Genomic DNA, 22,816 nt, shown 5'->3' with positions numbered 1-22,816 from the left:
ATGGGGTCATTTTACTAAGGCACGTTAGCCGTTTTAGCACGCACTAAATATTAGCATGCGCTAAATGCTAACGCATCCATAGACTATAATGGACACGTTAGTGTTTAGCGCGTGCTAAAATGGCTAGTGCGCCTTAGTAAAAGGACCCCAATGTTTGGCTACAGGCAGCTAGTGAGCTGACTCTAGAGCTTGGGGGACAGGGTCATGGGTATGGAGGTTTTTCAGAAGCCTGATCGCTATGTTTTTAACACTCTTTTACTAAGCTGTGGTAGAGGTTTCTACCATGGCCCGGAGCACTAAATGCTCTGACACTCAAAGGAATTCTATGAACATCGAAGCAGCGTCAGAGCATTTAACACTCTGGTCCGCCGTAGAAACCTCTACCACAGCTTAGTAAAAGTGTGTGTGTGTGTGTTTGTAGGGGGGGGGGTTAATTAAGATATTGTTCAAAGACAAATGATAAGTAACCTCTAAATTTTTGTGAACCACACTAAATCCTTAAACAAGGCTAGAGCACAAGACAAAAAATCCAAACTGGATCTAATGGAGAGATTATTATTATTATTTTTTTTTTTTGAGGATCTCAAGCGCTCACAGCTAAAAGCCCGATGTATCTTACAAGCTGATAACCATAGGGTGAGCTATCATCGGTCCTTTTAAATTCTCCAATTTACTTTATTATTTATCAAAAACATACTTTTTGTTCTTTTATTCTTGTTTTTAATTCTTTTTTTAAAAAAACTTATTATTTATTAATTATTCTGATTTTCAGTTAACAGCCGGTACTCCTATATTCCACTATATAAGTCATAGAGTACTTAGCTTGATGACATGATGACGACGGAAGATTTCCGTTTCGCTCTTACAAATTTTAGAAGAGCTTCATCAGGGAAAGTGCAAACATTAGCACTATAAAATAAAACAGAATAATATTTAAAACTTAGTTAATATAATAAATAATTTATAGTGTTAAATGCTTGTATTAATGAACGCTCTATGGCGATACTTCTGGTTATACTAATAAACGTTCAGCCTAATCTGAACACTTTTCTAATAGTTTAGAAGTAAGATTTATAGCAACTACTTTCATAGAAATGCCAAATAATTCAGACTTGCGAAAACTAAGGAAATATTACATTTTCTACGTCAGTTGTTAAACTTTAAGCTAAACTTCTTTGTTGTTGTTAACCTATAGCAGCCAGTCGGACTATGCATTTTAAACATACCTATTTATCTCGGCAACAGTTCTAACAAATGAAAGACTCCATGGTACAGAGGCACAACGTGCCCGACTTATCTCTCGCCGTCTTCAGAAAATCTACCTGACTTCGAGGGTTAAATATAAAGGCGTCTGATGTCACATCCGGAATAGAGTATTCTATTCAAATTCAGAGCCATTTAGACATTGGAGCTGATGTCATATCCGGAATTTAACCCTTAGTTTTAATTCAATGTTATTCTTAGTGACGCTTACCTATTAGATAAAAACCTGCCAATTAATGGCTATGTTTAGGCCAGATGGTTGCAGGCTATGGAGGCGATCTATCCACCTTTGTTCTAATCGTAACAATTTTTTCCCCCTATCCCCACCTCTTATAGATGCCGGTACCAAGTCAATGATCATACATTTTAATTCTTTAAAGACATGGTGATATTCTAAGCAGTGTGCTACAAGCGGAGCCTCTTTTCTTTTAAGTTTTAAACAAGACTTGAGTTCTGCCATACGTATATTGAACTGCCTGATAGTCTTACCTACATAGATTTTTTGGCAAGGACATATGATTAAATAAACCACATGGTCAGATCTACAGGTAGTAACATGTTTTAACTCATATTTTCTATGGTCCAGAGGGTTCACGAAAACTGCACCCTGGATGTTTAAAGGGCAGACTTGACACTTCCCACAGCTCGAGTGTAACCCAACGGTTCTACTAAGATCTTTTTGTACTGAATCGGGTTGCAATCTCAGATATTCTTTTAAGTTCCGTGACCTTGAGTATGTTAGTCGTAACTTCGAATTTTCAAAACAGGAATTATTTTGAACTATCCTCCAGTGGTTATGAATGATATTCGCCACATGTTCGGATTCTATGTTGTATCTAAGTACAAAAGTCTGAACTTCTTCAACATATTCTGGATAAATACCTTCTTCCGTAGAGAAACTTTTTTGAGAATTATTCTTACTGGAAGGTTGTAATAACCATTCTTGGTGATTATATTTAGCTCTTCGATATGATTTTCTTAAATATTTTTCTGGATACCCCTTATGTCTTAAATTATTGGCTAATTTGTTAGCTGAAGATTTAAAATCAGCTTTGTGGGTGCAGATGCGTCTAAAACGCAAAAACTGGGCTAGTGGCAAGCTATTTTTGAGTGGAGTAGGGTGACAACTGTCATAATGTAACAAGCTGGTAGTGTCGGTAGGTTTAATATAAAGTTTGGTTTCAAAATGATTATCACTAACACTAACCCACGTATCCAAAAAGTTGATACCTTCCGTGGATTGATTTCTAGTGAATTGAATATTGGTATCATTGGTATTTAACCATTCTGTAAACTCTAGTAGCTGGTTAATAGAGCACTGCCAGATCATGAAAACATCATCGATGTATCTTTTCCAACCCAGTATATAATGACTCCACTGGTGAGATGCCAGATACGTTTCCTCATACTGCTTCATGTATAGACATGCTATAGATGGAGCGCAAGTAGCGCCCATTGCTACCCCTTTTGTTTGTAAGTACAGGTCTTTGCCATCTGTAAAAAAATTTTTTGTTAATGCCAATTTTAATAATGACATAATAAAAGCAGTGGGGCTTTGATGAGGGCGGCATCTAGATTGAAGCACCTTATGTGCAATTTCTAAACATTTATCCTGAGGTAATGATGTATAGAGCGATACTATATCCAAAGTCACCAGGGTTATAGATTTATTAACTAGCTCAAAAGTTTGTAGCCATAACAGAAACTGAGATGTGTCTTTAATGTAGGAATTACCTGTCATTACAATAGGTTTCAAAAAGTAATCAGCATATGTGGAAAGAGGCTCGAGAATAGAATTAATCGAAGAGATGATTGGTCTTCCAGGAGGTTTATCTAATCTTTTATGTATTTTCGGAAGTAAGTATATCCATGGGATAGTACTATGTTCCCTGTTTAGAAATTGAAATTCTCTTTTTGTCACATATCCTTCATCGAACCCTTCTTGGGTTAAGGCCAGAATTGTAGCTTTCAATTGTGGAGTCGGATCTATCGCCTCCATAGCCTGCAACCATCTGGCCTAAACATAGCCATTAATTGGCAGGTTTTTATCTAATAGGTAAGCGTCACTAAGAATAACATTGAATTAAAACTAAGGGTTAAATTCCGGATATGACATCAGCTCCAATGTCTAAATGGCTCTGAATTTGAATAGAGTACTCTATTCCGGATGTGACATCAGACGCCTTTATATTTAACCCTCGAAGTCAGGTAGATTTTCTGAAGACGGCGAGAGATAAGTCGGGCACGTTGTGCCTCTGTACCATGGAGTCTTTCATTTGTTAGAACTGTTGCCGAGATAAATAGGTATGTTTAAAATGCATAGTCCGACTGGCTGCTATAGGTTAACAACAACAAAGAAGTTTAGCTTAAAGTTTAACAACTGACGTAGAAAATGTAATATAATAGAAAATGTAATAGAAAATAGAAAATGTAATAGTTTTCGCAAGTCTGATATATTTGGCATTTCTATGAAAGTAGTTGCTATAAATCTTACTTCTAAACTATTAGAAAAGTGTTCAGATTAGGCTGAACGTTTATTAGTATAACCAGAAGTATCGCCATAGAGCGTTCATTAATACAAGCATTTAACACTATAAATTATTTATTATATTAACTAAGTTTTAAATATTATTCTGTTTTATTTTATAGTGCTAATGTTTGCACTTTCCCTGATGAAGCTCTTCTAAAATTTGTAAGAGCGAAACGGAAATCTTCCGTCGTCATCATGTCATCAAGCTAAGTACTCTATGACTTATATAGTGGAATATAGGAGTACCGGCTGTTAACTGAAAATCAGAATAATTAATAAATAATAAGTTTTTTTAAAAAAAGAATTAAAACAAGAATAAAAGAACAAAAAGTATGTTTTTGATAAATAATAAAGTAAATTGGAGAATTTAAAAGGACCGATGATAGCTCACCCTATGGTTATCAGCTTGTAAGATACATCGGGCTTTTAGCTGTGAGCGCTTGAGATCCTCAAAAAAAAAATAATAATAATAATCTCTCCATTAGATCCAGTTTGGATTTTTTGTCTTGTGCTCTAGCCTTGTTTAAGGATTCAAAGACAAATGATGCCAATAATGTCATTCTTTCTGAATCCTGAGTTACAGAAGTATCCAGAATTGCAGATAAATTGAATTCATCATCCTTTATTTCCTGAGCTGTAATCTCTGGAGACCTTCCTGATTTTCTTGAATGAATATAGAAAAAATATTTAAGGGGGGAATATTTTGTGAGGAAAATTGAAGAACTTCAACCAAGTATTTCTGCATCAACAGTTGAAGTCCCGGGAGATCTTGGAAAGTTTAAAAAAACGAAGATTTAATCTCCTATTTATGTTCTTATGAATTACAAGTTTGTTTTTAATTGTAGAAGAATTGTCTTTCAAAATTCTTATTCGCTCCTTTAAAGTTGTTATTTGCAAGAATTCCATTTTAGTCCCATCCAAACTTTTTGACAAATTATCAACTTTGTTCATAAAAGATTAAATTTCTCTAGCTGATGTCTCTACCATCATAGTCAGCTTCTGGAGAGAACATAAGAACATAACATTTACTTTTAATACTTTATTTTATTATTTTTTGAAATATTATTCAAACAAAACTTGAGTTCTCGATTGCCACTGCTTGATGGACTTTTGGTCTGTCCCAGTATGGCAACTCTTATGTTCTTATGTGAAAGAAACAGTATATTCCAGTCTGTATTACAGCTTCAGTGGCCACACAGACACAGCTCGGCAAATCAGAGGGGCACTCTGAGGGGTACTGCAGTGAATGTCACATTAAAAAGCCCCAGGTACACATGTTACTATAACCTGATTATATTGTATGGTGAGCCCTCCAAAAACCCACCCAAAACCTACTGTACCTACATATAGATGGCACCTGCAGGCAAAAGGGCTATTTGTTACATTACATTAGTGAATTCTATTCCGCCTGTACCTTGCAGTTCTAAGCGGATTACAGTAGAAGATAGCTGGACATTTCCAGGAAGTTACAATTTAGAGGATGTTAAATAGTAGAGGCAGAAAGAAGAAAATGAGGAAGGGAGGAGAATAGAGGATTACTAGTAGGGAAGATGTGGTTCAGGGTTGGTTACTTGATAGGATCATTGGGGAGATATTAGTAGAGGGGAATGAGGTGGTGGTGTAGAAATGAGTACAGTAAGTTTTGGGTGGGTTTTGAAGGGCTCACCATACAATTTAAGCAGGTTATGGTGACATGTATACCTGGGACTTTATAATGTGACATTCACTGCAGTACAACCTTAAGTGCCCCTCTGCTCAGATAACTATGAACAATTTACTAAGCATGCTGGCTGCTTGTACATCCCAATGGCTTGTTTGTGTGCATTTTTCATTTGGATGTTTTGATATTCGAAAATGACCAAAAAAGATAGATGCCCTAAGGGCCAAAATGTCTAGATAGGTCATTTTCAAAAAAAAAAAAAAAGTAGGGGAGGAGAGGTATGATAGAGACATTTAAATACCTACAAAATATAAATGTGCATGAGTCGAGTCTCTTTCATTTGAAAGGAAACTCTGCAATGAGAGGGCAAGGATGGAGTTATGAGGTGATAGGCTCCGGAGTAATTTAAGGAAATACTTTTTTATAGAAAAGGTGATAGATGCTTGGAACAGTCTCCCGGAAGAGGTGGTGGAAACAGAGACTGTGTCTGAATTCAAGAGGGCCTGGGATAGGCACGTGGGATCTCGTAGAGAGAAAAAGAGATAATGGTTACTATGGACGGGCAGACTGGATGGGCCATTTGGCCTTTATCTGCCGTCATGTTTCTATGAAAATGGATATTTTCTCTGCTGGATTTTTGGATGTCTTTCCTAAAACATCCAAATTCAGACTTGGGCTCCTATTGAAAATGCATTTCTAAGTGTGGCCAAAAACAGGCAATTAATTTAAGAACCTAATTTTAGGAACTCGGTTATTTTTTGAATATCAGAATGTATTAAGACCAGGACTAGCCTAGCCTGTTTTGTTATTGCTACTGTTTTTCAAATGCACACATTTTTCTGACTACTGGCAGCCATTTCTGCTTAATTGGAACTACCATGGAACTTATTCTTCGAGTTTTGTGAAAAATGTATATTCATTTAGATGCCAAGTCAAAAATGCTGATTAAGAAATGCATTATAGTATAACTTTCACTCTTTATTTGTAGTGCTGGAATTGCAGGTGGTGGTAGAAAAGATGCCAAAAAACACATTATTTCCACATGCTATGGAGAGATTCCTAGTCAATTATCTGCTGCAGTATACCTCAGAATTAATGTACTACATGCAGGTGACTGCTTGGTAAGCATAATTAAAGAACTCATAGATATCATAAATATAGTATGCATATGAATATAACTTCTTCTGTTTTGAAGAATCTGGAGAATTTAGGGGAAGACAGGAAGGAAGCCTTGCAAATATAAGAGAAGACATTTGTATATAAAAATTCAGGACCATGCAATGCCACATATTTACCACTGCAAGCAACTGTGATTTATACAGTGTCCTAAGACATTTACTGTACCATGAGCCACGTTATTTTGGTTTTACTCCACTGCATGCATAGAGTTGGAATCTTTCTTTTCTTTAAAAATTAGAGAACCCCAGGTCTGTGCTTAAGCAAAGCCAGGAATGACAGTCTGTTTAAGATGATTTATTTGTTGTGTTTTTTTATTTTTTTTTAATAATTCTTTATTCATTTTCAAATTTGACAACAAGTGCACAAAATAATATAATTCAACAAGTTATTACACAATAGCACTTTGATATCTACTACATAAAAATCTAATGATACATTTAACTCCCCTACCTCCCAACCTTCATCTGTATTTTCAATCAGAATATACACATATTATAGAACATATTGTAACATATTATGTAAGATTGTTCCCAACACCCTCCCCCTTTGGTGTGCCAAAAGAAGAAAAAGAAAAGAAGAAGAGAAGAAGTGATGACTATTAACTACAATATTTGTAAAGCAAACTTCTAGATACGATTGTTGCCTGACATTGGGTTAGATCAAGAAGTATTAAGTTGGTTTAAAGGTTTATAACCATGAGATCTTATCGGGTACATGCTGAAGATAAATTTTCTTCTATAAGGAAATCAATTTGTAGTGTAGCACAGGGATCCCCTTTATCCCCTCTTCTTTTTAATATTTATACTACTTTAAGGAAACTTAAGCTAACATGTTTAGAAACAATTTACACCTATGCAGATGATATTTTCATCTTATTGGAGGTAGACCCAACATTAACTAATTTAACATCAGACGTCAATTCATGTATTTCTAGACTTCAAGGTTAGGCTACCTCCATTCAGATGAAACTCAATACCACAAAGATTAAATAATTGTAGCTTGGTCAGAAGCCTGATTTTCTTCCTCTTTCAGTGCCTCTGTTGTCTGGAGACCATTTGACGATTGAATTTTCCTCCAAGATATTAGGTTTTATGCTTGACTCTTCACTTTCCTTACAATTTCAGGTTAATAACTTTAGTTAAAAAAATGTTTTTTCAATCTTGATATGTTGAGAAGGCTTCAACATTTTTCCCTTCAGCATCACTTTGCTACATTAGTGCATGCGATTATATTAACTCAGTTGGACTATTGCAACTCTTTATACATTTGTTTGAGCAAGGGTAATTAAAAAAGATTGCAAGTAGTCCAAAATATGGTGGCCAAATTGATTTTTGGAAATATGACGTTTGAACAAGTCTCCCATTTGTTGAAAGCACTTCATTGGTTGCCAGTCATCTTAGACTTAAATTTAAATGTGCTAGTATAATTTTTAAAATTATACATGGTATCTTTACATCGTTGTTAACTATCTCATTTAATTCCTTACAATCAACAAGATCAAGATTCTCTCAAATGTTTAAACTCTTATTCCCTTCTGTTAAGGATGTTAAAGCTATGGGATATATCTCTCGAGCTTTTGCATACATTTTTGCGACTATTTGGAACAAACTTCCGTATGAGATTAGATCTCATCTCTCTTCATCTATTTAGGAAATCCCTGAAAACCTTTCTTTTCCAACAAGCTCTAGATGAATACAAAAATTGATCTTATTTAGTATCGTGGTGGGCCAATAAATTTTGACTTCCTTTCTGTTCTATTGTTTTTCCTTTACACCAAAAATGTAGACTGAGTTGAGCCACGGTACTTGGGGATGATTAAGTATATAAACCTAAAGAATAGATTGAATTGAATTGGAAACATCTTTATCGGGAAGTAGAGAGGGCTGCTGAGACTTCTCATCTGCCGATATGAAGACAAATATGGTCATAAAGTAAAATAATATATAGCAACACATCAATATACTGCATGTAATGTCAAAAAATTGATCTGTTCAATCTAAGTTGTACCCGATCCAGATGATATCTGTGGATTACTGGGAAAGGGAATGGGGACTTGTTTACTGCCTTTTTGTCACTTTGGCATTTCAGCGGTGGGCACTGGAGGATTAAGTGACTTGCCCATGGTCACAAGGAGCAGCACTGGGATTTGATCTTGCAAGGCAGCAGCTCAACCAGTGAGCCACAGCCTTTCCTCAATCTACTCAGTTATTCTAGTTCATGTTGTTGAGAGTAAATTCCAGCTGCTTGTATATTACTCCTTAACCAATAGACTTCTTTGTTGTCTTCATTCTTTGTACTCTGCTCTTTTGGGTAGATGAGCATGCAAAATCTCAGCAACACTCCTTTTCCATAATCTAAGGGCCTCGTATTTAAAATGATTTAACTGGGCAGGAAGGGTTCCTGCCTGGTTAATGCTGACTGATTAATTCCAAGATATTCAGTAGCATATAATCAACTGCTGAAATCTGGACAGACTGTCACAGCACTATCTGGTTAGTGCTGAAGCGGTCTAAGGGCTGTCTGAACAGAACTGGAATTTACCTGGTAAAGGCAATTTTAAATTTGCTAATCAGGTCGTTGCCCAGATAAAGTTAGAACACTCTTTATGCTCTCCTTGATGTTATCAGGGTGCCAGTCTGAATATTGGCTAGCACCTGGTCAACTTTTGTCAGCCAAGCAAGAACTAAATATCCAGGCCAGTGCCTGTATTAGGTATTGAATATCCGGGTCAAATTCTGACTGTGGCAATCAGAACATTAAAGCTCACTGACCAAATATCAGGCATTAAATAGCTACCAATGTCAGCATGTCTGTTACCCAAGCTTTTGGCCTTGGGATGATACCCTGCTACCATTAATCCATCACACCTGTCATCACACGGAGAAAATAGCTTGCCAGGATGTCTAGTTATTATTGTACTTGCAGCAGTATTGTTTAACTCCTCTCCAAGTTAACCTCAGGCTCCACCATAAAATCAATCCTCTTTTTTTTCCACCGCCATCTGCATTCTGCCCAGACCATGCTTCTGCTGATGGCGAGGGAGATTTTCATTCTAAATTTCTGTCTGAAGAAAAGGTAAATAAATCAGAGACCAGAAAGTAGGGGAGGAAAGATTCTTCCACTCTGAAGACAAGGTCAAGCATCAACTTTTATTCACAGTGGTAATTATAAACATAAAACCAAAGGGACCCTTTGTTACTATATAAATCAGAGGAGCACTTACAAGATCAAGGCACTTCAATCTTTATTCCAACATAAACACACGTCATTATTATATAAAGGAAAAAGTACAGCTTGGAGCCTTCTCATACTCATTACTTATTCAAAAATGAATATATCCAAAGTTTACATTTAAAAATTCATAGTAAAGAAGAACTTGCTATGCTCTTTTAGGTACCATTTTACAACTTCTCTACATATTTATTTTATTTAATCAAATTTAAAAGCATACCTTACTGTCAACACTCATACTCCCAAATTCCATAAGAGTTTGTTGCCCAAATTGGATGTGAAAGGGCACTACCTGGGTGAACATCTGTGGCTTGTGCCCATATTTCCATGTCCGAAAAGAAAGTATGGATGGGGCAGAGTGGGTGGATACTGGATGTGCCTAGCATATGCCTGATGATACCCAATTCCACACTTGCCATAAATGGCACCTAATTTTGGAAATGTCTTTTGTGACCTGAAGAATTTGCTGGTGGGTTCTATTGCTGGTTGGCATTTTAGTGCTTTCTGAGACCCCCACCTTTTACCCAGTTCAAAATCTTTCTGCCCAGTACAAGTTCTGCACAGCTCCATATTGCCCTACCTATCCCCTTTTTGTCTGTATCGCCCCTTCAATTTCTCTCTTCCTCGGTCCCTGAAGTTCTGCCCCTCACCCTCGGTTCTCTCCCTGTTCCTGTGTCTCATCCCTGTCCCTTGCTACAAGTACATGCGCACACATGTGTGTGTCTCTGCAATTGTATCTGTCTCACTGTTTATTCTCAGTGCCATGGATTTAGCACAGCACCATGAGTGGAAGTAAGCAGTTGTTGCTGAGGCCCTTCAGAGATCAATACAACAGAGGATAAGGAGAGGCCAGGTATACAGGCCTAAAACAATTTTCATTGAACTAAGTGATGAGCAATGTGTAACCAGATTCTAGTTTTAATAGGGACCAGCTGGAGGAAGGTTCAGAGCCCACTACTTGGAAAGGACAAACCCTGCCAATCCACAAGAAGGTGGCCACAGCCGTGGCATTTCTGGGAACAGGATCCTTCCAACCACTTGGAACCACTGCAATCAGAAGCCAGACAGTCATACCTTGCTGCATTGCCCAGTTCCTACAGAGCTTTCTGTGAAGGGACATGTAGTATATAAAATTCCCTAAACATGAGGCAGAGCAATACTTCTTATTTATTTAGGTATTTATATACCACCTATCAAGGTTATCTAGGCCACAGTTCTTCAACCGCCGGTCCGCGGACCGGTGACGGTCCGCAGAAAATTTCTGCCGGTCCGCGCAGGGCCGGCGAGATCTACGAATTAAATTTCCTGTCGGGCATCTCTTCCCCTTTCCCTTCCAGGGCCGGCATTAAGATCAGCTGCGGTACTGCTACAAACAGCCGGCAAAAAGAAAGACAGAAGCTGCGGGACTTTTGCTCTTGCCTGCATCGCTATAGGCTCTGCCGATCTTGATCCCGCCCCCTTCTGAAGTGACTTCCTGTTTTTGAGGGGCAGAATTGAGACCGGCAGAGCTTGTAGCGAATAGCAATTCAGGCAAGAGGAAAGGTCCCGTGGCTTCTGTCTTCATTCTAGCCGTCTGATTTAGCGGGACCATAATTGAAGGTAGGGTAGGTTTTGTCTTTGTTTTTGCTGCCAAGTTTAGCAGGACCGGGGTCGAAGGCAGGGCTGATAGCAATCGAGTGCTGGAAGAGTGGATCGGGGCCAGCAGCCAAGAGAGGAAATAAGAGATGCTGGATTATGAGGAGAGGGAAAAATGTTGGTGTTGTTGGAAGGGGATGGTAGACCCAGGAGGGAGGATTGGTGTGACAGAAGGAAGATGGTGGATCCCCTTGGGGGAGGATAGTTATTGGAACTAGGTGGGAATTGAAAGAATAGGGACACAAAGATAGATGCTGGACTTGCAGGGGGCAGAGAGACATGGAAAATGCTGAACAATGAGGATGGAGTATGAAGACATAAGTCAGATATTGGACATGGGTAGAGGGAGTAGGGAGACAGAGAGGATATGCTGGACATGGTGAAGGGAGAATAGGGAGACAAGGAGAAGAAGCTGAATAAGGAATGGAGGGAGTAGGGTGATGGAAGGTATCTGCTGGATTAAGATGGGGAAAAGAGGTTAGGCACTGGGATGGGGAAAGATGGTGGGTTGGCTGGCTGGCTCAGCAACGGAAAAGAAAAAAAGAACACAGGAAGATGCTGGGCATGGAGGTTGTATGGTGAAGGAAAAAAGCAGACTTGACAGTAGGACTTGACGGAGTAGGTGGGAGATGCTGGACACAGGGTGGATGCAGTAAGAAGAAAAAGGAGGTTCTGGATATTGGAATAATAGGTAGAAGACAGGAAGGGACAGAAGTGGCAGATAGATTGAAGACCTTGTAAAGAAATTTAAGAAAAGACAGAAGAAAGCAGAACAAAATGAGCAGATGATAAAGGTAGAAAAAAAAAATTTATTTCTATTTTGTCATTAGAATATATCAGATTTGAACTATATATCCTGCTAGAAACATAACTGGGGACTGCAAAGCCCAGGCAGTGCTTCTTTAGCTCCAGCACTCCCCTAACACTATTCCTGTCATGTGTGACTACAGTATTCTGTTAGCATGATATTTCTGTGTAGCATTCTGTAATAATTTGGCTTGTTCAGTTTTCTTGATAGTGGAGGGGATATATGTGAAGGGGAGGGGAGGGGAAACAGGGATTTTGTTTGTCCTTGCTCTGTATATTTGTATTTATAAAATGACAATTGTACAGAATATTGTTTCTTTTTATACTTTAATAAAATATGTTTAATATAAAATCATAACTGAGGCTTGTGCGGATGGGATCAGATGGTTTGCAGGGACCAAACTCGCGGAGACGGGGTGAAAATGTTTTTTTAAATTTCAGTCTTAGTAGTTTGCCGGTCCACAAAATAATTAATTTATTTCCGCCGGTCCATAAGTGTAAAAAGGTTGAAGAACACTGATCTAGGCGGTTTACAATCAGGTACTCAAGCATTTTCCCTATCTGTCCCAGTGGGCTCACAATCTATCGAACTGGGTTCTATCAGCTGGAAGTGCTGGGTTCTGTTGACTGCATCCATGTAGCTCCAAGACTGCCTGTAGGCAGTGAAGCAAAACCTATAGGGACTGCAAGCCTTATCATTCTTTTGAATGTGCATATCATCTGCAATGCCTTAAATATTATAATAGATGTCTGTGCAAGATATCCTGGATCCTGTCATGATGACTTTATCCTCTTTCAATTGGGTGTCTATGGCTTTTTCCAGAATAGCTAGATCTCACAGAGTTGGCTGTTAGGTGAGGCCTGCACACCAACTCATACCCTTACAGTCACTCTTACAGTCATCTTTCATCCACCTAGGAACAAATGACCTGGCCAACAATACCCCATTTGCAGCGAAGAAAGCTTTTCAGGACCTGGGGGAGAGGTTAAAACATTTTGTAAAGATTGTAGCTTTTTCGGAAGTACTGCCCACTTAGAGAAAGGGAGAAGAAAGATTACAAAATGCTGAGAACTTCAATTGGTGGCCCAAAGCCTGGTGTCATCAAGAAGGCTTTAGGTATATAGGAGGATGGAGGTAACAGCACTGCGTTGCATCCACACATGCGCAGATGCCCTCCTGATGTGGTCCCGAGGTGGAAGCTTTTTAAAACCCGGACAAAGTGCCGGGTTTTGAAAAACTGTCCGGGTAAATCCGGACGTCTGATAACCCTAACTTGCATATTTCATGGGTTTGTTTTGGTCACCCATTTGGCAATGATAGTGGTGCCCTGGCACAAAGATGATATTAGGAGCAGGACTTCCAGAAGGCTTTTGTTCATTTACATCCCTCTATAGTATATTTCATCAACTGAGCTGCAGCAGAAAGCCTTGTTTATTAAAACAAAACAAAACTGGAGGACAGATTAGAAACATTTAACTTCTTAGTTTCCCCTTTCACATCCTTATATTTTTGACTGTCTCCTTTGTATTTGTAGCCAGACATGAAGTATGAGAGGGAGAGAGAAGACATATGGTATCCTTTCCTTCTAAACATTATTCCCATTTTCTGTTTCGGTTCTTGACAGTACAATTTGTAGACCGTGTATTTCTCACTTTTGAGCCTGTAAATCCTACCTTCAAGCAGCACTGATAGCCTCCACTGCACCTGAGAATGTGAAATCAATGCACTTCCTGCTCTTATGGTACTTTCAAGCTATATGCACAAGGGATTCTGGGATTTGTAGTTCTTCTTAAGAGCATGTCACAGAGGATAACACAAAGCTCTCTGTCTTTAGAATTCCTGGAAATCATTGCAGAAACACATATCCTATATTCTACAGAAGGGCCACGGGTTAGCCCACAAGACATTGTGCAGAATGCTGCCAGTTCTGCCTCCGATTAGCTTCAGAAATTCTCAGTTTGGACATCCCATGGGAAAAACATAACTTTCCATAAATGTCCTCATACATGACCTATAATTTAGCCTTAGTTATTTTCCTTTTGCTAATAACACTGCAGCCTGAATTTTCAGGTCTTACTAAAGTGTACCATGTCCCTCCTCCAACTTGTGCTTTGTCACCGTGAGTCACGGACTGTTTTTGAATCAGTATTCTGAGGGACCGGGGCTTGATTTCCCAGGAGTTGCTTATTAGGCCCCCTAAGATTTTTTATTCAGTCATCTTTTTGCTGTTTGTGTCCACTGTCACGTGTGTGTGTCCTGCTGTATTCTGACAGAGCCAGCAGGATCCAGCACAGTTTGGCTGAGCTATTTGTTTGCTCTTTATCTGTGCTTCTGGATCTCTGCTCCTGTCCTTGTCTGCCTTTCTCTTCGCCTTAAGTTTTAAGACTTCCTTTGTTTCTGATCATTGCCTATTTTGAGTTTGCCTTTGCCTAAGGATATTTTGTTTGTTGACAAAATATGACTTTTCAATGAGCAAGCTTTTGCTATAGCCTTGAGCCTGGTTCTCTGGCTTATAGTGGCAGGCTTTTGTCAGCAGTGAACATACAGAACGAGATCCCCCATTGCTGAAGAACTCTCTGACAGTTCCTACTCATGTGCTGTCACTGCAACCTTTTTATTGTGGGTTGGTGCCCAGCGCTGCTCCTTGTGTCTCTAGGCAAGTTACTTAACCTGCCATTGCTCCAAGTACGTTAGGTACAGTAGATTGTGAGCCCAACAGTAGATAGAGAAAAATGCTTGAATACCTGAATGTAAAAACCACTCAGACAATCTTCATTGATAGGCGGTATATAAGTAACAAATAAACTTGGAAACAAGAATATATTGTAAAGTATGGTAGCAGTATAAATATATATAGAAACATAGAAATATGATGGCAGCTAAAAGCCAAATGGCCTATCCAGTCTGCCCATCTGCAGCAGCAACTATCTCCTCCTCTCCCTAAACATATACTTAGAGGAACCTATACAGTCCATATAGCACAAGGACTGGCAACCCACGCCATCTAAAAGTGTTTCATAAGGCTTGTGACTCCTGAATTCCTTCATGTAGTACAGGCACTAGAAGAAAATAAAAAAGGCAGGGTAATGTTTTTGGCCTACTACTTTCACCTATCCCTAAAGGCCCAAACTTTCCCCTAGATTTTTCCCCCGATGATAAGAGCATATAGGGTACTCTATCAGGGATGGGATAGCAAGTTGGACAATATGCCAATGGTTCCGTATCATACGAGCTATTTCAGGAGCTTGGGAGGAAAAATTTTGCACAAATGCTACAGACTCCAGTTCTTCAGTATCTTCAGTGGTATTAGTTACATTCGGTTTTAGCAACAGTTCTCTTTGGGCATATTTAGCTCGTTTATATGCCTTCTGGACCACTTCAGTCGGATATCCTCTTTCATAAAACCTTTTTTTCATTATCTTTGCTTGAAGTCTAAACTCATCCAGGGAGTAACAGATCCTTCTCAAATGAAGGAACTGGCTAATAGGGAGATTTTGTATTAATCCCTTAGGGTGGAAGCTGTGGAATCTCAGCAGACTGTTGCGATCAGCTTCTTTACGGTAAATCGTTGTAGTTAATTTACCACCTGATTTCATAATTTTTAAGTCCAAAAAGTTAATCTGATTTTGATGAACAGTCATAGTAAATTGGATATTACTATCCACCTGATTCAGCCACTCCACAAAACTATTTAGTTCTTCCATGGATGCAGACCACACACAGAGGATATCATCCAGAAATCTTTTCCAGATCTTTACATTTTTGAAGTATATGCTGTTGTATATGTGTTCTTCTTCCATTTTAGCCATATACAGGGTTGCTAAGGATGGGGCTAGAGACGCCCCCATCGCTATACCGTGAATCTGGAGAAAAAATTGTTGACGAAACCAAAAATAACTCTTTTCTAATACCAAATGGGCCAATTCCAGAGCAATGGGACATTTTAGAGGGCACTGCTGTGAACTTCACATAGAGTACCACATGTACCTCTCACCATAACCATAACCCCCTTACAATTTATGGGGAGTCCCTCAAACCCCCCAAATATGAATAAAACAGTATATACCTGTCTGTAGAACAGCAGCATCTGGTATGGGAAAGGTTAGTAGAGTATCACACAGGTGTCTTAAGTAGCTGGTGGATAGGCTAATGAGAAATAGAGAGGAGGACCCAAGCCCATAAGACACTCTAATCACATTTATGGTAGAAAGTGTGAGTCCACCGAAAACCACCAAAATCCTACCATACTGCCATATAACTGCCACCTGCAGCCTTAAGGGCTATTAGGGTGGGAGACAAGTAGGTCTAGTAGGTTTTGGGGGAGTTTTGGAGGGATCACCATAAATTATAAGGGGTTTATGATGAGATGTATATCTGGCACTCTTTATGTAAAGTTCACAGCAGTGCCAAGGTGCTCTATTGAGATGTCTGTGTGGCCAGTCCATAACAATGCTGGCCCCTCCCACATCCAAATGGTCCAAATTTGGATGTTTTCAACTTGGATGTTTCTATGGCCTCACACTTTTCACCATGAATGTGGTTAGAGTGTCTTATGGGCCTGAATCCTCCTATCTATGGCTCATTACCCATCTACCTGGCTTCTACTATCCTTTCCCATACCAGATGCTGCTGTTCTAGAGACAGGGTAGGAGAGGGTTAGTGACATTGGAAGAGTGTCAGGCGTCATTACTTAATCTCTCTTGTGGTCATCTGGTCAGTTTGGTACATTTTTGGCACTTAGACACTTCTAAAACAGGTCTGGCTTGGAACATCTAAGTTCCATCTAGGATGTCCTGCAAAATGTTTGATTATTGCCACAAATCAGCCAAGTCTAACCTGGTGGGTATAAGATTGCACGTAACATAACATAAGGAAGGATGCGATGGAATCACACGATCCAAGATGGCCGACGGGACAGCTAGCTGAGCGTCCCGTTTAGATCCGAGATCGAGTACCTGGCTGTTTTTTCTTTTTCTGCGGTGTTTACCCCCATCCTGTAATGCCGAAGAGAAGGGGACAAAGTGCCGCTGTAGCCTCGTGGCGCCCTGACCCCGCTAGACTCGGCAACATCGAAGACCTAATACGCCGGATGCAGGAAGTGTCGGCGGTGGCATCTGCTTCCCCGTTGGGAGCACTCGGTGGTGAGCAGGATGTGGTCTCCCCGGGCTTGGAGATATCGTTAAGCCCCGACGCCAGAACTCCACTCCCTCTTCCTCAGCATACCAGCTCCCCTCGGACAGTAGAGCCATCGGAGGTCGGTGAGCTCCTGCCCAGTGAGGTTTTGGTCACCGGACAGGGGAGAATGGATTTGGACTCCTATGTTGTGAGTCCGGTAATGGCTGAGGCTCAGAGCAACAAGAGGGAATGTAGCTTCCAGGAGATCAGCATGCAGGAAGAAAGATCAGCTATAGTTAATTTTCCTATTCAAAAAGAACAATTTGTTGAAATAGAGAAACCAAGAGAAATAACTCTTGAGGCGATATGGGATCTGGTGGCCCCAAATTTCCCAAATTGAATTAAAGTTAAATATCCATGAAATAAATATTAAAGGTTTACAAACAGATATTCAGGACCTTAAAGATTCAAATGTTGCCATCAAACAACTTAATGAAACATTAATGAAAGACAATATAAATATGAGAAGAAAATTGGAAGCTTTAGATAATCTTTCTCGTAATAACAATCTCAGGCTGATTAATTTTCCCAAAGCGGCAACAATATCTCTGAGAGAGATGATAAAAAGATATATGATAGAAATCTTGGATATATCAGAAGAATTGCTTCCACCTTTAACTCAGGTTTATTATCTGCCTATTCGGAAAATTGAAGGACAACATCAACAACATCAGGAACCACAACTACCTACAGAGGTCCAACAGAATTTAAATGTTTCACTGATATTAGAACAGTCGGACAAGGAAATTGCGACACCTGCAACTTTACTACTCACTGTTGCCTTAGCACCGGATAAAAACTGGTTGCTGAGACTTTACTTCAAAAATAAGTCAAAAGAATTTTTGGGATTTAAAATACAAATATTTCCGGATCTGGCTCGAGATACCCAAAGGCGTCGTCGTGAATTTCTGATTTTGAAGCTGGGAGTTATCGCTCTTGGAGCCTCTTTCTTCTTAAGACACCCATGTAAATGTGTGATAATATACCAAAAGCAAAAATATGTTTTCTTTGATCCTATACAACTGACAACCTTTCTGTCAGCTGCACACCTGAAAGCTGGGATTAATACAACATGAGTGTTCATTGTATTTACAAACGAAGACACAACCAACATACCGGAACCTGAGCAATTCTTCAATGGAAATCAAGCAGAAAAATTAACATTCATGGAAGTGAGCCTTGAAGATGTGCGCAGGCAGATAGATAAACTAAAAATAGACAAATCTCCAGGTCCGCACGGAATCCATCCAAGGGTTCTGAAGGAACTAAAGGAGGAGATAGCAGAACTACTGCAGCAAATATGCAATCTATCCCTGAAAACAGGCGTGATCCCGGAGGATTGGAAGATGGCCAACATCACGCCCATCTTTAAAAAGGGATCAAGAGGTGACCCGGGAAACTACAGACCAGTGAGTCTGACCTCGGTTCCCGGAAAAATGGCGGAAGCATTGATAAAAGAAAGCATCAATGATCACTTGGAAAGAAACAAACTTCTTATAACCAGCCAACATGGTTTCTGCAGGGGGAGATCGTGCCTAACCAACTTACTACACTTCTTCGAAGGAATTAACAAACAGATGGACAGAGGTGACCCCATAGACATCATATACCTTGATTTCCAAAAAGCCTTTGACAAGGTGCCCCATGAACGATTACTCCGGAAACTGAAGAACCATGGGGTGGACGGAGACGTACATAGATGGATCAGAAACTGGTTGGCAGGTAGGAAACAAAGGGTAGGGTTGAAGGGACACTACTCTGACTGGAGGAGGGTCACGAGTGGTGTTCCGCAGGGCTCGGTGCTCGGGCCGCTGTTATTTAATATATTCATAAATGATCTAGAAACAGGGACGAAGTGTGAGATAATAAAATTTGCAGATGACACCAAACTATTTAGGGAAGCTCGGACTAAAGAGGCCTGTGAGGAATTGCAAAGGGACTTGAACAAACTAGGAGAATGGGCGACAAAATGGCAAATGAAGTTCAACGTTGAGAAATGTAAAGTATTGCATGTGGGAAGCAGAAACCCGAGGTACAACTATACGATGGGAGGGATGTCATTGAATGAGAGTACCCAAGAGAGGGACTTGGGGGTAATGGTGGACAGGTCAATGAAGCCGACTGCACAGTGCGCAGCGGCCGCTAAGAGAGCGAATAGAATGCTAGGTATAATCAAGAAGGGTATTACAGCCAGGACGAAAGAAGTTATCCTGCCGCTGTATCGGGCGATGGTGCGTCCACACCTGGAATACTGTGTCCAGTTTTGGTCGCCATACCTTAAGAAGGATATGGCGTTACTCGAGAGAGTTCAGAGAAGAGCGACACGTCTGATAAAAGGAATGGAAAACCTTTCATACGCTGAGAAACTGGAGAAACTGGGTCTCTTTTCCCTGGAGAAGAGGAGACTTAGAGGGGATATGATAGAGACTTATAAGATCATGAGGGGCATAGAGAGAGTAGAGAGGGACAGATTCTTCAAACTTTCAAAAAAATAAAAGAACAAGAGGCCATTCGGAAAAGTTGAAAGGGGACAGATTCAATACAAATGCCAGGAAGTTCTTCTTTACCCAACGTGTGGTGGACACTTGGAATGCGCTTCCAGAGGACGTTATAGGGCAGAATACAGTACTGGGATTTAAGAGAGGATTGGACATTTTTCTGTTGGAAAAGGGAATAGAAGGGTATAAATAGAGGATTACTGCTCAGGTCCTAGACCTGTTGGGCCGCCGCGTGAGCGGACTGCTGGGCAGAATGGACCTCAGGTCTGACCCAGCAGAGGCATTGCTTATGTTCTTATGTTCTTATGTTTGATTAGGTCACTTCCTTCAGCTAACTGTGTTCCTGTTTTTCTTCTTATTGATATATTACTAAGACTTTTGTAAGGCTCACTGTTTTACATCTTGGATCCATTAATATGAGGACTTGAGGAGGAGATTAAGATTATTTTTGCTATGATTATAATTATTGATTTGCTTGGAATGTGTTCTTTAATGCCTCTCCTTTCTGTATAAGTGTATACTTGATTGTTTATTTGAAAATTGATAAATAAATAATAATTTAAAAAAAGAACATAAGGAAGGATGCAAGTGCTGACATTATCAGCATACACAAACCCCAGGAGAAGGGGATACAGTTCTATGCCAGAGGATCTCAGAAGGAGGCTTGTTCATGGAGAAGGAGGCACTCTCCTTAGTTGCATGAGCAGAAGTAAGCTTGTCCTGTAGGACTCAGGAAGAGAAGGAGAAGGAGGCAATGCTCTCTTTGGCTTAAAATATGAAGGGCATGCTACTTGCTGGAGAAAAGATGAAAAGAAACTTGTAATTCAGGCAAGTGAGGTTTTAAGAGTACTAGTGCTTGAGGGGTTGATTAAGAGAGATAGCAGTGACTGCTGGGGATGGAAAAGGAATAAGAGAGAGTACTGGGAATGGAGCATTGAGATAAAGTGACTACTGTATAGGGGCAGAGAGAGAGAGAATTACTTCTGGGGGTAAAAGGGGAACTGACAAAGTGACCATAGAGAACGTAAACTGAGAGAGCAACTGCTGGGGGGAGGGGAGAGATTGAGAGAGAAAATGACTGCTGATGAAGAGGGGGAGTTGAAGAAGAGATTTACACGAGAGTCCCAATTTACAAAGGGGCTGTTTGTCTCAAAATATTTTGCATAAATAAACACTTGGAGGGGCATAATCAACAGATACGTCTAAGTCTGTTTTGGGCCTAAGTTGCTAGTCGCCCAAAGTCAGACATGGGAAAAAGACGATTTTTGAAGAAAAAAAAAATGTTGGACATATTTTTCTAAAATGGACCAACTCAGGGGTGTCAAACTCAAATCACATATGGGGATGAAATCTAAAACACAGGCTAAGTCGTGGGCTGGATTTTTTATTAAGATACTTACCCCCTCCTTTGCTGACGCACAACGTGGGACACTCACAGGACTTCTGTGAGCATCGAATCAATCACCGCCGCCGGTGCCAAAACCCACACTGGGTGCCAGCAAAGGAAGGGGTTAGTCTTAGTAGAATTATAGGGATACAACCTCTCCAACCCCACACCAGCTACAAAATAAATAAAAAAGACTTTTCCTCTTTTTTAGGTCCTAGTTCACGCTTGCTGTCTAACACCAGCTTTATCAGGATACACATTTCAAATTTGACATATTGTAATCACAAAACAGAAAATAAAATTATTTTTTCTACCTTTTGTTGTCTGATCATTTTGATTTTAGTCCCAGTTTCTCTTTCTGATTTTGACTATCTTCTAATTCTCTTTCCAGTGTCTGCTGTCCATTTTTTATCTCCTCTTCTCTCTTGCTCCAGTCATTGTCTCCAACATATTGATTTTTCCCTTTCAACTTTTCTCCTTTTTTCTTTTCTGCCTCTGTCCACTCAAATCTCGCCCTCTTTCTCATCCTTCTCCTTTTTAAATTTTCAGCTACCTATCAATTTTCCATCTTCTCTTATTCTATAGCTCTCCCATTTCCCATCCCACTCCTTTCCCAGCCTCCTATTTCCTTCTATCTCTCCTCCTCTCTCTTCTTGGTCCAACATTTTGCTCCCTCTCTTTTCTGTTGTTCTTCTTCCCTTCCCCCTTGATGCTGAACAATGAGATGGAAGGAAAAAGAAAAAAGAGATGCTGCATCTCTCTCCCTTCCACCCCCCCCAGGCCTAATATTTCTCCCTCCCTTCCATCTCCAGATCCAACTTTTCTTCCTTTCTCTTCCCAACTGCCCCCTTCCCATCTCTCCCCCTGTCTGCCTGCCTCCCTCCCTCCCCCCAGGTCCACCATTTCTCTCTTTCTCTTCCCAACGGTTCTCCTTTCAAGTATCTTTTTCCCTCTTCCTCCACACTCCCCCAGGTCCAGCCTCTCTCCCTTCATCTCGCTCTCCTCACAGCCCAGCTTGCCTTTCTCTCCAGCGCTGATCCCTTCTCACAGCCCAGCTTGCCTTTCCCTCCAGCACAGGTCCCTCTCCTCACAGCCCAGCATGCCTTTCCCTCCAGTGTTGGTCCCTCTCCTCACAGCTCTACGTGTCTTTCCCTCCGGCGCTGGTCCGATGTTGCCACTAAATCTGCCGACCTCAGCGATTCGGCAGTGTTGTACATGGTTCCCCCTCCTGCTTTTTGCTTGCTGCGGTCTGTCTTCAATGATGCACAACTTCCTGTTTCTGCCCGGGTGGACTGCGGCGGACAGAGGGCAGGAGGGAGAGCCATGGACAACACTGCCGAAGCTGGCAGACTTTCCGGCGTGACGGCAACGTCGGACCGGCGTGGGAGGTAGGACACCGAGAAGGGGAAGTCCGGGATCATTGCCGCGGGCCACATAAAAAGGCCAAGCA

At 40.3% G+C, this 22,816-nt stretch overlaps 1 protein-coding gene across 1 annotated transcript in view; it reads left to right on the top strand.

Moving 5' to 3' along the window:
- Positions 1–22,816, top strand: part of CNBD2 (cyclic nucleotide binding domain containing 2) — a 162,966-nt gene that overhangs the window by 110,615 nt on the left and 29,535 nt on the right. Inside the window, exon 8 of the mRNA XM_033944929.1 lies at positions 6,442–6,574. Within this exon, the coding sequence (XP_033800820.1) occupies positions 6,442–6,574 (133 nt within the window). The remainder of the gene's footprint in view (positions 1–6,441; positions 6,575–22,816) is intronic.

This window comes from Geotrypetes seraphini, chromosome 5 (genome assembly GCF_902459505.1).
Source record: "Geotrypetes seraphini chromosome 5, aGeoSer1.1, whole genome shotgun sequence".
Taxonomy (NCBI): domain Eukaryota; kingdom Metazoa; phylum Chordata; class Amphibia; order Gymnophiona; family Dermophiidae; genus Geotrypetes; species Geotrypetes seraphini.
Note: the sequence above shows the minus strand (reverse complement) of the source record. Positions and strands in the feature narration are given on the sequence as shown.